This window comes from Daucus carota, chromosome 1 (assembly GCF_001625215.2).
Source record: "Daucus carota subsp. sativus chromosome 1, DH1 v3.0, whole genome shotgun sequence".
NCBI classification, from domain to species: domain Eukaryota; kingdom Viridiplantae; phylum Streptophyta; class Magnoliopsida; order Apiales; family Apiaceae; genus Daucus; species Daucus carota.
Window position 1 is genome coordinate 2,037,193 of NC_030381.2, and position 17,169 is coordinate 2,054,361.

Here is a 17,169-nt window from a genome sequence, read left to right on the forward strand (position 1 = left end):
AACACTGATTCTAGAGACGCCTGCATCCTCCTTTATATATATATATATTGATGTTGCGTATTTACGTTGCCACCTAAGAACAATTTTCCGAAACTTTCTTCGCATATGCCTTCGTAAGAAATTACTTGTGTTCGTGATTATAGCTAGGATTTTGGTTACATTTCCGTTTCTAGTAGAACCTCGATTAAGTAATAATCGATATAGTAATATCCTCGATAATAATATCCTCTCTGGCCACAACATAATGTAGATAGTCTATTTTAACTCGATAAAATAATAATTTTCGTTGGTCTCAATGTTGTTACGTTTAACCGTAACATCCTAACTAAGATTACAGCTTGTACATGATAGTTCGCTCGTGGGTGCCTCCTATGCTACTTGTGAACAATTTACCAGGAGCTACAACAAAATCTTGCCGAGGAGAAGAGGAAAAAGAAAAGAAAAATCTTCCTGGCCTGACAGCTAGATTGATGTATCTCAGCCGCAATAAAGTATCTATAAAGGTTTAACTAATCATGCATTCCTGCTATCTATAACTCTCCATGCTCTGTGTTTGGCACTTTCTTGCTTGTACCTTCGGAATTCTCTTAAAACTGCAAGAATAATGTGCATTGACACTGGCAGAAAGAATGGCTGCAAGACGGAACCATGTTAGTGCAGTTCGGAGAAAACTGAAAACCATGATTGCATAAATTCTTTGGACAAGAAAAGATAAAACAAGCAGCTATCCACAATTATGATGCAGGACAGAAGTGGGAAAGTTGTCTAATAAGTGATAAAACGTAAGAATCAGCAAGAACCGTAACAATCCATTTATGATTTAAGTATTTGACTCTAAAAGACAATCATGCTTACAAGTGTATGATATTCTAATAGCTGGTTAACAACAACTTATAGATAATAGGAAACTACCTAATTGATAACCATTGCCTAGCATTATCTACTTTCATATTCAAAAAAAAAAACATAAACAAATGAATTACAACCAATTTATTCTTAAACAATACATAATATTGTATTATAAAACCACAATAGTAGAGACCAATAGGTAAAATCCCACACTGTCATAAAGGTAACAGAGAAAACATCACACTGTCAGTGTTCTATTCCATTTAAGCATTTATGTATTTTAAAAATTATTTTGCCACCAGTTGGTGGGTAAAAATATAAAACCAGTAAAGGAAAAGAAAATATTGAAGATATTTAGATATTTCAAATTATTATACTCTTATATCTTCATGCAAAAGTCAATGTGTCCATTAATAAGTCTCCACTAGCAAATTTTTTAATTATTTATATATTTTTGCCAGATTGGCTCCCATATATAAGTATATACCTACTACTTTCACAAAACATAGTAGAAAGTGTTCGGTCTAGAGGGACGAACCGAGTATACAGCAAAGCAATGCTCAAAAGAGTAGTAGCTCACAGACATCATAGATGGGTGAAAAAAGGCATCCTCTGCCAATATTCTAGCTTCCCTTGAGGACACTGACAATAAGTAAAATATGTATTAGTACTCATATGGAAGTATATGCAATTTACTTACATGATACACATGAGTTTAGAGCCTGCAATTGATCGAATTAACATACTGTAATCAATCAAATCAACATACCAGCTGATGCATCAGAAATTCCATAGGAAGCATTACTTCGAGCCACTTTTGCAGCTTCAAGAGAAAATTTTACCTGTAATGTAATGAGTAACGATAATGTTGAGTGAATCATTTCTACCTAGACAGTTGTACATAAACTTAAAACTACATATATTATAATTGCATGTCATGTTTCCCTCAAATTATATAAAAAGGTAAGTTTCAAACAACCAGTTGCATGCAATATTTTAGTCTTAAAAACCATGACCCTGCAACTATGATGTGGAAAAATTGAAGAAAAGACAGAACACTTGTCAGAAAAAGTAGAGCTGCGCACTATACCTCACAAACATAAGAAAGAAAAAATGCTGGTCCAATCACAGGAGAGAGACACAAAAATTTGTTAAAGCAATAAAGAGAGTTTGCGATATAGAACTGGAGATATCTTACAAAAAAAATTCATAGTGAACACCCCCCCCCCCCCCCCCCCCCCCCACACACAACAAAAAAAAAAAACCCAACCAGATCGAGTCCCAGTAATAATGTATGTTGCTTCTAAAAGAAGGCCTAGATAGACTTCTTAGTTCTATATACTCGTAATCTTCAGGAAGGTTATAACATAATCATAATGGTGCTTAGATCATCTCATATGAAATTTACACTGTAAACCTACTTTTATATTCATTCACTGACTAACCTGTTTTCCAATCTCATCCTTGATGATCATCCTTGGAAGTGACTGGACCTGCATGGATAGGAGCTGTTACAACCCAGAAATATCACCCAAGTGCTCATAAATATTGAGAAGAGAAAGACATACTAATCGGGAAAGTGATCCGAGGGTTGTACCACACTGAAGTAGATTATAGCATGTGTGTTGACGTGACAAGAAATCCATTTCCCTACAGATAATTATAAAGAAAATAGTTGCAACAGGAATATATCAATTGAGATGTCCAGACAGGAACGCATTAGTCAAAATGTTTACGTTTAAGCTTTTGAGGTAGTGGGTGTATATCTCAATAATATAACTTACCATTCTGTAAAGCCCTTTCCGGTAGATAATAGAGTAAATGTGGTCGAAGCATCATGATAGAGGCTACCAGAGTTTAAACCAAATATTTGTCGGAGCTGCCCAAGGAAAACTTCAAATACCTTTTCTAAATCCTGTTTCAGAATGTCCATCGATCAATCCTGATAGAATAACTCTAATTCACCATGAAGTCATATATAAGTCGGCAATCCCATACTCTCGATGCTTTATTACCTTACAGTACTGTTTATATTGGATGTTTGGAATTTCTTTTAGATTGTCTCTCTCTATTCTCTCTCTCTATCTTTTATATATATATATGTGTGTGTGTGTGTGTGTGTGACATTGGCCCATAAAGAACACTATAGAATTAGAATCTAACCTGAAAATACATTTAGATTCTAATTTTAAACCAATTAAGTTTTTTATTGTGAATAATAATAGAATATAGCATGGACTTAACAACAAATTTGAACTAAACATAGCAAGAAATCAAAGCTATAACAAACGAAACATGCATAATAGCAAATTGCTATGTTTCCTATTCTGTAAAACATGGTAACATAGAGCTGCAGAGACATCAAACATAAAGTTACAGAGAAACTAAAGCTAATTGCTTGTATACTTGTACACTTTATTCTACCACATCACATCCCTGAGATTGAGGTTCTCACCTGTGGTGAAATCTTTTTCCTCAAATGGGAACCTCCAGAATCTCTCGCGCAACGTGGGGGATTCCAAACAACGACACCACCCCACATCTGCAATATTACAACCCACACTTTATGCTGAGTTCCAAAAAGAAAAAATAACTGAAACATCAAAACCTTAATCCGTAGCATCTCACTGGAGATATGAAGCCATTTGTCATAGAAATTTCTCCATTTGGAAGTTGTAACATAAGTGGGCATTCATTAGCTGATGGCACGTATCTGGCAATACAGAGAATCCATATATGCATTAATCATTGTAAAGGTGTACAATATTAGCTCTTTATCTTTGTAATAACTAATAACTGAATCCCAACTGAAAAAAGATAAATTTCGAAGAACATGTGAAAATTTTAGTAAAGTGATTTTTGTTACATTAATACTTGAAACTTATAACTTATTTCCCTTTAATAAGAAGTGTTTTACATAGAAGGAAATATGAAAATCCATGCTTTGAATAAAGTAAACCATTGTTTTGAAGAAAAATGACACTATCTCACCAGTACTGTAAATGAAAGTAATTAACTAAGTCAAGGTTGTACTTTTAACTCTCCACTTTTCAGGAAAAAGATACTTTTTAAGAAAATTATAGAGTTAAAGAATATACACCACAAATTGCAAAATATTTGATCTTCCACCAGCTGCAATGGAAGTATCCAAGTGCCATTCATTTGAGTTCACCTGTAAAATATTTTAGCAGTATATGCTTAAAGAGGGTTGACACTGGAAAATTAACACGTATTGTGATTCAGAAACATAAGCTTAACACCAAAAGAGGTGTTTCTGGTCGGTCTATCTAGGGGAAGGGAAAATGAGGGAAGAAATAAAAAGGACGTTATTTACACATTTAGGTTTTAAACCAAATAGTTTTTCATACAGTTAAAATAGATGAGAGAATTATTAAAATGACTGATAAAAAGATAATTGCTACAGAATCAGATCATAAAAGAGGATATAATACAAATAATTAACTGAAGGGAATAAGATAAAGACAAATCAGGCAAAGAATGGCAGTAAGCCAAAAGGATAAAATACTGATCCACAACTCTCGAAATGTGAAGAACAGAAATGACCAGTATATCTGAAAACTTTGTGTTCTACAATGTTCAGTTTATGTGTCATGATTTAATTTGGCATATAAGTAAAGAGCTCATGTGCGTGTGTGAGCACCTTTGTTATGCATGTTTGTGCACATGTATGTATGGACTTACAAAGAAAGGCAAATCTTTTGTTCTAAAGATGTAGCTCTCCTTTTCTTTATCCCAATTTGCAAATGAAGACATGGGAGTGTGGTATAAGACCTGCATGGGCAAATAGAAAAAGTAATCTAAGTATGATAAGGATGCTTAATTAACTTAAATTTCGAATAAACCAATAGAATTCTGAGAGAACTATAGTGTAGTTTATACTACATACCTGACTTTCAGTGCTTATATTGGCTAAAGGTGCCAAAGTCCTGATAATAGGAGCCAAAAGAATCTCATCTATCTCTTGAAAATTCCTACAGAAGCCAGGATAGGGGGATGGAAGAACATTAGAAGGCGTGCATAAGCACCAACTTTTATGTGTGAACATAATTTTAGGTCATTACGGATTATCCTAGTTCCCCTATAGAATACACTATTAAAAACTTGCAAGAAAAGGATATCTGAAAATAGTACCATACCAATCATAAACCCAATCACGGGGATCAGCATTCAGCAAATTAAAAGAAAGCACTATTCTCCCATCAGCACCCACCGGCATAAACTCCGAATGAATAGACCCATTTCTAGTTCCTCCATTGACAAAAAACTTAACAAATACTTCTGCTACCATCTCAACAGCTTCATCCACCTCTGAAACCCGACCCACAATCCACGCATGCCTATTCTTCCCAACCACAGCCCTAATTTCTTCATCTTTACTCACCACCACTACACGATAAACCTTCCCACTTCCCTCTTCATCGCCTCCCAATACTTCATTCAGATACTCATCAAATCTTTCATCATCCTTCAACATCTCTTCCAAATTCCCCTCCTTAATCCTCCCACATTTCCACAATTTAGCCGCCTCAACATCTCCACTTTCCTTACAATCACCTCCAGACTCAATTGTCACCGAAACACTGTAATTGTTCCCACAACTACCACAAACATTCTCACTACTACTTAACTTCCGCATATTCTCCAAAACCGAAAATGCTAACTTATCTACACTCACCTCCCTAGAATCAAAATCAACAAAAACGACATGAAACCTACACGAAAATATTAACGGATGCGAATCAATCGAATTCGAGAGCGTGTCCATTTCCGTAAACGGAATCGGCGAGCGATAGATCTCTATCGACTTGAGAAAAAACGGAACACCTATAACCAATACTCAAAAACTTCATCAGCAAATTGCACTTCAACACAACTCCTTAAAACAGAAAAATATGTACACAAAAAAACATCAACAACTAAATTTTAAACTAATAACATAAACATACCACGAAAAGCATAAAAATGACTAATTAGCTCATACAAGTAAAATATACTTATATCAGTAGTTACGATCAAACTACACATAAGTAAATCATAAAAATCAAAATTTGATCATAAAAAATCAAAACTTTACAATAATTAAGCACAAAAATCAAAACTTTACAGTAATTAAGTATAAAAACAAAACTTTACTGTAATTAAGCATATAAATCCAAAATTTGCAGTAACTAAGCATAAAAATCAAAACTCAACAAACATAAAGCACAAAAATCACAACTATACAGTAATTAAGCATAAAATCACAACTTCACAGTAATTAAGCACAAAAATCACAACTTCACAGTAATTACGCATTAAATTTAAAACTTCATAAGTAACTAAGCATAAAACTCAACAGTTTATATTAATTAAGCATAAAAATCACAACTTTACAGCAATTAAACAATAAAATCGAAACAATACAGTAAATAATGCATGAAAAGAGCTAAAAAAGGTGAAAATGTACCGGAGAGGAAGGAGAGGAGAACGGAGATGGTGAGAAATAGGCGTTTGAAACCAGGTTTGGATTTTCGCATAGTTTTGGGATCGAAAAGTTCGGGACTTGGATCCCCTGGTTGTTCTTCTTGTTGAGAAGCTTCTGGATGCTCCGCCATTGCTCAAGTTGAGTGAGGTTTCGACAGTAATCGCCGATCGGAGATGACTCTATTCGTACTGTATATGAATATTTGTTTTGTTTTTTTTCCGAAAATGAGAATAAATCTCACAAGCAGATTCGGCAAGATAATGACCGAGGAGTTCCTTTCATTCAAGAAAGCTTATCATCTAACCATCGGACATGCAAGATGACCGTGGACATTTAGATAATAAAACTTTAATGTCTGGTAAGAAAGCACCTTTCTTCTCGACCAACCTGAAATAAAACACAAGGTGTCAATACTCATTGATATAGAAATAGCAAATTAAGTCCAAATATTCTTCATATACACCGATTAGTAAAGAATTTTATATAAAACACAAGACAAGCGATAAAAAACAGGATTAGTAAAGAATTTTATATAAAAAATAAGACAAGCGATAATAAACAGGAAGACTAAAATTAAAAAGTAACAGGTATAGTGTATAAATAATGGGTGTAGAGGTCTATACCAAAGGAAATCCTTTGGTTTACACCTCTAAACAGTTGGTGATTATTAGTTGGTGATTTTAAAAACCACAATTTTGTATTTCCTTTAATATTGCCTTTTTTTTCTGGTCTCTAAACTTACCTTATTATTTTTATAATCGAGGATATGTGTTATTCCATGATTAAAATTTGTAAAACCTCCCTGATCTAAAAAGCTCCAATTTATTTATGAAGCAAAAAATAACCCGTCGTATATAAGGTTTTATTTAGTTAAATGGCGTATAGAAAACTCTTCTTTTCATTCCCTGTCTTTTAGAAAAAAATGCGGCTATTAAGATTGTAAGTATAATCAATGGCATTTGCTACATTATTACTCAATTACACTCAGACATTCCTCCTTACCTGATCAAGGAACAATTTACTTTACTTTCATTATAATTAAGTTCTATAACAGTTCCTTGATTCCGGCCTAGACTTATTTACAGTTAGTATATTCAAAACTTTAGGAAAACAATAGATTTAAATATAACCTTGATTACTGAAATTTAGAATCTGATTAGGAAACTCTATAATTCTAGTCATTATAAATTTATAATCTCCATCAGTTCTGTGCTTTTGGTATTTCCAGTAATTTTGACTAGCTCTCTCCAATTGGTCCTTGATTATAGCTAAATATTAAAGTCGATCATCTCCATTCTCCCTGATTAAAAGAGGTCTTAACCACCTAATAATCCAGAATATTAAATTCGAACTTATGTATAGTCTTACCTTCTATATCCAGCAACAATTCTGACACTCTTCATTTCTTTTATACTGAATTATGAATATATCTCTTTTTTACAGTTTGGAGCTCAAAGTATAGAAAATTTTGTGTACCCAACCTTTATTAATGGACTTGATCAGTTCTCTATTTGCTTCCGATCAGTTCTAAAGAGTAAAACGTATGAGGTGTCTTGTCTTCGGTTATTTTAAACGCAACTATGTCCAAAGACATAACAAGTTCATTGGAATTCACCAAACATAAGCCACCAGAGGTGCCAAAAAACCTTAAAGGTACCAAAACAAAGCCATCCATAATGGCCTCCATGATTTTCAAAATCATGGTACTTTCAGTAGCATATAATTAGTAAGCCCGCCACTAAAACTATCATGCAATATGGCTTAGAACACTTAACTACTGGAACCAAAACCAAAACTAAAATGACTCTACTAGAACTATAGTAGTGGTTTCCAAACTGGTGGAAACACCTACAGATAAAAACGAACGCATACATTTAACTTCACATAATTAAGTAAACCAAGCTAAGCAAATAAATACACAAACGGCTTCTTTACAAGAACCAGTTTAGAATTGCATATGTCTCAGTATGTATATAACATAGTCTAAAAGATCAGTATTAGCATCCAAACAACCAACCAACAACTATTTGCAGAAGAAAAATGTAAAATCATAATGGATATCTAAATCTATCGGTCTGCATAAAATTGAAGTTCTGAATTGCAAAGAAAGAAGATTTGGACTCGGATAGCATACTGTTAACCAGCCAGATAAGATAAAAAAATTCCAGGGGACGAAATCTATCCAGAACAAACAAAATATCCCCAAAAAGAAGAGGGTAAAGACACAATTCACATTCACAACCAACAGAAATTTGAATTAAATTGATAAAAACAAGCAGTCACTCAAATAAAAACAATTAATCACGATCAATATATACACTTAAGAACATTATACATAGAGAAGATTATATATATGCATAAGCCATGAATAACCAACAAAAAGTTGTATGTACATAAACAAGCCAAAGTGATTAGCTGACCTTGTGAAATCTTGAGTAGCCAGATTAAGAAGACTAATCCCCTGTATTTATGTACGGACTCGCCGATCTCAGGACCGATGCCGTCGCCGGGGAAAAGACCGGCGGTCAGAATCTCACTCGAGGGGAAATGTAAGTCAAGATTGACCCGATACAATAATGGGCCTCCACTTACCGGTACAAAAAAAGCCCTAGTTTCAAAAGCTTGTATAGCTATTTTTTTTTCCCCGGATCAGAGTACACTATTAGTAGACGAGTGAGTCATGGAATTAGAAAAAAACAAATTTATATCCACCTTAAATAAATAAGTGTTTTTTTAATTTTTTGATATTTATGTTAAAATATTTTAATTCTTTAAAAAAATATTATATCAATATAATTTTTTATAAATATTGTAGAAATAATATTTCAAAATATGTGAAAAGAAGTTGAAAACAAATAGTTAAAACCGGAGAGAATAGTTGATTTTTTTTTAATTCACATAATATTAAAAATAATTTTTTATCAGAAAAAAATATCAATTTCATAACATTTTCCAAAATTAGTTTCGGCGAACTTGGTATGAGTTAATTATCAAGTGGACAAATGATATCAACTTCACAGGTATCAAGTGGCTCACTAAACTCGTATCAAACTCATCACTGCCGTTAAAAAAAGTAACAGAAGTTTAGATGGAGTGATAAATTAAAAAGTAACAGAAGTTTAGACGGAGTGATAAATTGGTTGCAGGGTTTGACACGTGGCACATAATTTGAAGTTTATATGAAAATAAAGTATGCAATCTTTTTATTAAATTAATTTTAGAATATAATTATCTAAATAAATGCATGGAACTAAATTTTAATATATAATTAACTAAACAATTAAGATTAATTTTTATGTTTTTTATTAGATTATAATTATTTTTGAATAATATTGAAATGTTTTCTCTTTTAATAAATTTTATTTATGTGAATATTATTGTTGGCAAAAAAAAATTTAAATTTTTTTATATCACCAACTTTTTTATTTTAAGAAAAATTTAGAAAGTGAACAGAAAGAAATTCATTTCGGTTTTTAACACTTCTATTTCTTTTCGAGTTTCTTGTATCAAACAAAAATATGAAAATAAAATATACGTAAATCTAACCTATGAAGCAGTACACATTGTTCAAATCTTAAAAACAACACATAATTTTTAAAGGTTAAATGAAACAACACATAATTTGCCACTCCGTCTAAACTTTCGTTAATTTTTTTAACGGCAGTGATGAGTTTGATACCACTAAACGTTTAGTGAGCCAGTGATGAAGTTGATACTATTTGTCCATTTCAGTGACGAATTTGATAATTAACCCAATTTAATATCATAACATTATTCCTTATATTTGAAATACTTTTTGATAATAATTCTATAGTTAAATATTATATAAACATTTAAATAATTTTGATATTCTCTATACTTATGTTTTTATTAATTTGAATCGTGTCATATTTTCTCTGTTATATGCGAAGAACGGTGTTTTGTCAATAAAATATTTAAATTTATCTTAAATATAATTAATTAAATGTTTTTTTTAATAGGGCATATTCTTGTTACCTGATCATTTGGATAGCCTTGCTATTATTCCATCGGTCCTCTTTTACATGTTTATTTTGGTCTATCAGTCAAATTGACTACATTTTGATTGAAATTGATGTGTATAAGTATAACCCTCGTTTGCATTTGCTGCTAGAAATCATAAGGGTGAGCTTGTTGAAGCTAGTTCCAGTTGTAAACCAGGTCACATTGCACCAGAATGCGCAGAAGCAATGGGCATATGTGAATTTGAGGTGTTACGCTGGGTCAAGGAAAAACAGATGATAATATTCAAATGGTGATGGAGATAATTTAGTGTAATATGATGGAGTTCATGCATGTCAAACAAATCTTCTCTAATCTCTAATGTGGAATATAGAATCATCATAACATATTTACTTAATCATCTTTCTGATACCTGTTAACTATCTCTAAATTAATCTGAATTTTACATGTAGAAGAACAATCATGATTCATGAACATAACAAAGAAAATAATGCAGCAATACATTGGGGAGGAAAAGCAGAACTGCAACTCATCCGAGAATAGTCTATATACAGTGCGATGCCAGAGGCCTCAGATCGCTTAATGATGGTGAATGCTGATCATAAAGTTCTTGAAATCATGATAACAATTGAATGAAGGACTATTGCTGCTATCTTCGATTTCACTTGCCCTCGCTTAGGTAGAGGCCTTCTACTTCTGAAACTTTCCGTGGTTGCTGCTGCTGGCACATTAAAGATCTTGCTTCCCATAAAGTCCTAGACTGAGTCACTCCTCTGCAACTGATAAAAGTTGTACTAAATTTTGAACTTATACAAGGACCAGTATGCTTTTGGTATTGCTATGGGGACTTCATATATAGTTAATGATGCATTTAAATACAACTGGGGCCTGGGGGAAAGTTGATCTGAAGATTTCTTCTTTAATCACTTTTTTATTGGTAGGGGTTGAGGAGCATGCCAGCAATATCGTCCGGTAAAGAAGATTCTTTTCTCCCGAGAACAGTTCGGCCCTGTTTGGAAGTTAGAGATTTGGTAAAACAGTAGAGAGATTGAGTCATATTAGAGGTTTGATCGTGTGAATAAGCTGATATTAGTGTTTGATAGTTAGTGGATCAAAATAGCTTTTTGGACTCAAAAACTAACTTTCAAAATGCTACTTGGAGGAGTGTTTTGGATTAGAGGATCCACACACGTGTCTAGTTAAAATACAAAAAGCTAATCAACAGTTATTTACCAAAAGAAAATGCTTGGTGCACATAATTGTGTACAAAAACATGTACATAATGACATGTGGTGGGTTTTAATTGGAATGAGCCCCCTGCATTTACATCAACAATCCCAATTAAAACACACCATATCACTTACCACATCATTATGTATAAAAATTCTGTACACAATTATGTGCACCTAGCACTACTCTTTACCAAATACCTTCACACGAAACGGCTAATTCAATCGGCCAGTCAAAACAACTATTTCAATGAGCTAGTCTAACAACTAATTTAATCCGCTAACAACTACTAATTGCCAAACAGGATCTTCAATTTCTAAGCAATAAGTGGACTTACTATTGAAAATTTCAATGTAAATGAATCTAGTTAATGTGCATAGCAGTTTCAATTTCCGATAATGTATGCTCAAATCATCAAATGTCTGCTTGCTATCCGCTTACAGATGGTCTCTTTATGAAAAATAATTACAAGGCCTAAGTTTTCCTGAGACTGTGTGATGCAGAAGCCCTGTGCATGCATTGCGTATATGACCTTTTAGTATTGAGAGACATAATGGACTCAGAACTGAGCTTGGCACAAACATGATCAACTATGCAATGACAGACTCAACTATGAACAATATCATCAAATCATCATCAAACATAAAACATTTGATAATAAAATTCAAATTAAGTCAATAATAAGCGCGCACCATACTGATATTAATAAACAAGTATATCCTTGCCCTTTGCATATTTTTTGCCTTAGTTTATGGGCTTAGGAGCATGCCAGCAACCTTGTCTGCTGCAGAAGATTCCCTTCCCCCTAACTTGAAACAGTCTGTTCAAGTTTACGGATTTTGCAGTCACACGTGTGGGTTCATACAGGTAGATGGATCAGCAAAGGATAATATTTTTTTTAATGTAGATTCGATCAATCAGGCCAATGACCAATGAACTGACTGTTGAGTGCATAAACTAGCTCGTAAGGCGATGAGTTTGCTGGAATCTAGCTAATACCACTACTGAAAACGCGCTAATTGGCCTATCTTAATCTCAGAACTAGCTGTGGCCTTTTGCAACTGATGTGAGATAATCCGACTTGATCTACATCTAGTGATCATAAATTCATAATTGTGCATTTGTTAAATTTTGACAGCTGCATCCATATGGACTATCCATGTTCTGAGGGATCTCTAATTGGGAGTCGCGGATAGTTTTGTTTATTAGCTACACTCCAAGGCCCCGTGCTGTGCATATGTACGGATGCGGCTTCAGCACATGCAGAGTAAGTTGTTATTGAACCCCTCGTGCGGCTTCAGCACATGGATAGTAAATTAGGGTCCAACCTCCGTGCTGTGCATCTGTACGGATGCGGCTTCAGCACATGGAGAGTAAGTTGTGGTGTAGTTTTCTAGGATTTAGGGAGCTTCATTATGCATTGATGATGTTTGTGATGATGCAGTTATGATAAATATAATCTTAATTCAACTATGCAAGTTGTTGTTAATATAGATTCCGCCTTTTGGCCGGCATCAATACTATGAAAAAGCGAAATGTGGAGAAAAGTATTTGGTAGATTTTAACTGTAATGCTGATTTCACTCTTCAACAGTACTCTTGTGATTCGGTGACCAGCTGAAACAACAATGCCAAGTGACCAAGTTCGATTTATTGTGGCTCTAAAATTTTTATTACTATTTAGTAAGCTTATCTTGATCAATGATTGTACAATCACCAAGCATGCAGCACTGCAGTATACTTTCCCTTCTCTGGCTTTTGCTGCAGTTGCCGTTATTCAAATTTTAGCGGTGATTTTGTCTATGGTATTGATAGCAAAGAAGTTTATGTAGTTTCCAAATACTTTTGATGCTGAAGCTGTAAAAGTTTTTTTTTTTTGACTAACAGATTGATGCCATCTTATGTTTTTTATGCTGATGAACATCAGTGCATGTCAGTGGCATGCCTTGTAATGATGATTCTGCAACCTTCTGATGTCTTACAAAGATTTGAAGGCGAGAAATTAGATCCATTTTATAAAACTATCCTCGGTCTTTAATCACTATTTCAAATAATAATGATCAAGTGAAAGTACAGGGAGAAAAAATGGAAAAACAAGAAAAAAACTACTACTATTGCATGTTATTTACAGAACAACATGTGCTCGTTTCAATCTCCTCGACGAATAACTTTCCCAGTAGACTGATGATGATTGGAGGCGGCCCTTGACAGCACGTAGACAATAGAATGCAGAGCATTAGTTGCTATCCTCGACTTTATCTGTCCCCTCTTTGGCAGAGACCTTCGGCTTCCAATTTGTTCTGCACCTGTTGCTGGAGAAACATTATTCATCTTTAACTTGCAGTAGGTTTGATTGCCTTCACTCTGTCTACGGGGCTTTATATAGCAAAAGGCAGCCTTTATAAAAATACTAAAATTGTAGTACCCGATGCACAAGGCTTCCGTGTCAAGTTAATGCAGAAGGTCCAATAAACGCAGGCTTACTGGTGAATTTAAATTGTGGGGCTTAGCAAGGGAGCATGCCAGCGAAACCATCTGTTATATCAGAGGCTTATCTAACCAGCTCTAGACAAGTTGATGTCCTGCATTATTTAAATTTGCTTTGTTGAAAATATCAATACAATTGGATAGATAATTTTAAGTGACAATAATGTGTTGCAGGCTTGCAGCATCTTATTTGCAGATAATGTACTTCTGTACACGTGCATTTTCGTCCGTGTGGTGGGACTCGGGCCTCGGAGTCGATGAGGGTACAGTTTCTGTGCTTGTTTATAGATCTTCACAGCTTATATAATGTAATGCAATCAGAACTCAGGAGCAATGCAGCAGCTTGCAGCCGGAATGGATTTTTTACTTAAACACTGCCATGTTATCTTCCTATGTATATAACTTAGTTTTGACAAATTACAGACATCAAGCGTTTGTAGTCCAACGGTTAGGATAATTGCCTTCCAAGCAATAGACCCGGGTTCGACTCCCGGCAAACGCATTTTTAAAATGTTTTCTTTTTTTTGATTTTTCGATTTTGTTCCTTCTTTTCCAGCATGTCTGCATTCCTGGGCTGGAACATTGATTCTGTAATTGAACGATATCACTCACAACTTGAACAAAGCTACTCAATAATTCTGAAGATTTTCGCGTTATTCGTGATTACAACCATGCACACAATTTTCCATTTGTCTATTAGATGTATCAGCTGGCAAATCGAAGCCTGTCAACAAAATTATAGACCATTTCTGTCTAAAAATCTTTTCAATGTCAAACAACTTTGCTGGCATGTAGTAATGCCTCTGAATCTCGTTATCGTGTCCTGCAATCATTTTTTTTTATTATACTTGCTAATGAAAGAAGAAGTCTAGCTGATGAAGCACATACCGCAGGCTTAAAAGTATTCCAAGTAAAGAGCATATGATGCAAGTCTATTGCAGCTTATGCAAGTTCAAGTTAAAGAAAGATGCATTTGTTCTTTGTTTCGATGCCAAGGTAGAAAGACATGCACAAGTCATCTGTTGCTTATACGTCCTTCACAAGTAATGCATCTTTTTCTTTCCTTTTCATTACCTTTCCTCTGCAATTCTGGACTTCAGAAAACATCATTACACTGAGAAAAAAAGACATTACTTTTAAGCAATGGCAGTTTCGATGGTGTTCCCAGGCCAAGTATTCAGGACTAATGCATGCTCGAATTCACTGAAGATGCTTCCTCTTCCGGTTTACAAAGGAACAACACAGCAAATGCATGCACTTACAAAAACCAAAGGGATGCTCAAGTACAGCAACAAGAGGAACACCATCGGAATCAGACCAGGTGGTAATCATAGATTACAGGCAATCCTGTCATCGACAAACAAATCAGATTTTACACCGTCAGACACAGTAGAGCAGTTCTACGAATGCATCAACTACAAGAATGTAACGAAACTGGGCCAATTTTTAGCGAATGATTGTGTATACGAGGACTTCTCCTTCCCTAAGCCTTTTCAGGGGAAAAAGGTTCTTTCTTCAATCAAAAATTTTTCATAAAAATTAAATTGTGTGCTTTGCAATTTTTACTTAATTAAAGAAATTTGCTTTTCTTGAACAAGTGCAGGAGGTTCTGAATTATTTTCAGCAACTTACTAAAAGCATGGGGGATAATATTGAGTTCAACGCGGAAATTATCTCTAAAGGAGAGGAAGACGATCACTTCACCATTGCAGTATACTGGTACTTAGGTATCTAATTTAAACCCTCCAAGATTCATGCGTATAACATGTTTACCATTCTAATCCATCCATATAAACAACTAACGCAGATTGGAACAAGATTCAGATTCCGTTCACCAAAGGTTTCAGCATCTTCATATTATCAAAGAGAGAAGCAAGACCACTTATCAAGTAATATTCCAATAACACTTAACACTATCAGATTTTTGTTATAGTGCTGTTAAGAAAATATTATATGATCCTGGTAACCTCATAACCCAACACCTCGAGGTTTCAGGAGAACGGGTAACTTAACAAGCACGTTAAATCTTAACCGTTTGATAATTTGGTAACAAATTGTGCAGGAAAGCTCAAGTTGTGATTGAGCCGCCATTGAAACCAGGATCACTAGCACTGGTAAATTCTTGTTGTTAAGTCAACAATTTTTTTAATAAAATGCTTCATGCACAAAATTGGGCATAAAATCTTTTACAAAATGAACGTGATAAGTTTTGATTGGAATGGGCCCCTATATATGCATTAATATCAAAAACCGCTGAAATTTCTGTTGTCCGCGCTCTGAATTCCAGAATTTGCTAAAGATCGTTGCATCAGTATTCGATGCATTCCCAGAGGCTACCAAGTGTATGTTTCAGTATCCAAAATTCCTGAAATTAATTCAAAAATTATGATCATATCGACAAATTATTCTGACATGATTTCTGCAGGGTTCTTACGGAGTCCTCATGTGATACTAAACAGAATCTTTAGTCTGTTCTTGGCACCATTCATAAAACCGTTACTGGCTTGCTACATCAGTCTGTGGAAGTTCATAGTCGTCACACTCAGCTTCGCGTTCAACATATACCTCCAAATTTCGAAATTTTTTAAATAGAGAAAAGTCGAAAAATCAAAAATTTCCCTGCTGACAATTTAAAAAATATCGATGTCATAGTTGCGTTTAAGAAGAGCAATATGTCTGCAATTGGCCTGCTTATCTCTCTGGTTAGCAGTGCCGTATTTCTGCCATGCCGATGACGTCCTAGTCTAATGCCGAAAGCTGAACCGGACTCATTCGGATAAAAATTATGAAAAATACTAGTTATCAAGAATTGTTCTCGAAAATTTTTCCTTAAATTATATTAAACTTCATCAAGGCGGCATTTGTTGGGACATATTTTCTGGCAACGTAATTGTAAATTCGTAATGAACTGCGTGGTTTATGACTTCAGGCTAACAATAGACACACATTTTGCTCGAGAATATTCGAAGTATTTTTAAATAAAAATGAAAATAATTATAAATTCCATGCCGCCTTTATTAGAAAACTAAGATCATAATACATCTAATTAACTTTGTAATGATTAATAATAAACTGTTCACACACAAAGAAAGAGTAGACTTTTAATTTGTCAATCAATTCGATTTCAACGCTCAATAT

At 34.2% G+C, this 17,169-nt stretch overlaps 2 protein-coding genes and 1 non-coding gene across 4 annotated transcripts; 2 read left to right on the forward strand and 1 right to left on the reverse strand.

Annotated features, from left to right (window-relative positions):
* Positions 1 to 242: 242 nt before the first annotated feature.
* LOC108204946 (uncharacterized) lies at positions 243 to 8,968 on the reverse strand. Of its 2 annotated transcripts, XM_017374647.2 has the most exons (14): positions 8,755 to 8,968; positions 6,317 to 6,721; positions 5,007 to 5,694; positions 4,757 to 4,841; positions 4,552 to 4,641; positions 3,948 to 4,021; positions 3,478 to 3,562; positions 3,305 to 3,391; positions 2,634 to 2,764; positions 2,418 to 2,499; positions 2,295 to 2,342; positions 1,619 to 1,691; positions 1,388 to 1,491; positions 243 to 633 (listed from the first exon to the last, which is right to left on the reverse strand). In XM_017374647.2, exons 2-14 carry the CDS (start codon positions 6,462 to 6,464, stop codon positions 514 to 516), a joined length of 1,815 nt encoding a protein of 604 aa, XP_017230136.1. In that variant the 5' UTR covers positions 6,465 to 6,721; positions 8,755 to 8,968; the 3' UTR covers positions 243 to 513. The 2 variants fall into 2 exon arrangements, with proteins under 2 accessions (XP_017230136.1, XP_063945873.1); XM_064089803.1 differs by lacking the exon at positions 8,755 to 8,968 and having other exon boundaries at positions 337 to 633; positions 5,007 to 5,746; positions 6,317 to 6,455.
* Positions 8,969 to 14,461: 5,493 nt separating this feature from the next.
* On the forward strand, positions 14,462 to 14,533 carry TRNAG-UCC (transfer RNA glycine (anticodon UCC)). Its single transcript has one exon. It is a non-coding gene; the product is annotated as a tRNA-Gly (tRNA).
* A 577-nt stretch (positions 14,534 to 15,110) lies between these two features.
* On the forward strand, positions 15,111 to 17,008 carry LOC108197738 (uncharacterized). The gene is made up of 6 exons (XM_017365437.2): positions 15,111 to 15,537; positions 15,635 to 15,758; positions 15,839 to 15,920; positions 16,094 to 16,145; positions 16,319 to 16,373; positions 16,457 to 17,008. The coding sequence occupies exons 1-6, from the start codon at positions 15,175 to 15,177 to the stop codon at positions 16,621 to 16,623; spliced, it is 843 nt and encodes a 280-aa protein (XP_017220926.1). The 5' UTR covers positions 15,111 to 15,174; the 3' UTR covers positions 16,624 to 17,008.
* Positions 17,009 to 17,169: the final 161 nt, after the last annotated feature.

Bases quoted from the DNA above. Each gene is read 5' to 3' on its own strand.
- LOC108204946 (XM_017374647.2), bottom strand. From the start codon at position 6,464: ATGGCGGAGCATCCAGAAGCTTCTCAACAAGAAGAACAACCAGGGGAT. The intron at 3,563-3,947 runs GTATATTCTTTA...CTGTATTGCCAG, and splicing joins AATATTTTGCAATTTGTGGT to ATACGTGCCATCAGCTAATG. The intron at 1,692-2,294 runs GTTAGTCAGTGA...ATTACATTACAG, and splicing joins AGGATGAGATTGGAAAACAG to GTAAAATTTTCTCTTGAAGC.
- LOC108197738 (XM_017365437.2), top strand. From the start codon at position 15,175: ATGGCAGTTTCGATGGTGTTCCCAGGCCAAGTATTCAGGACTAATGCA. The intron at 16,146-16,318 runs GTAAATTCTTGT...TCTGAATTCCAG, and splicing joins AACCAGGATCACTAGCACTG to AATTTGCTAAAGATCGTTGC. The intron at 16,374-16,456 runs GTATGTTTCAGT...TGATTTCTGCAG, and splicing joins ATTCCCAGAGGCTACCAAGT to GGTTCTTACGGAGTCCTCAT.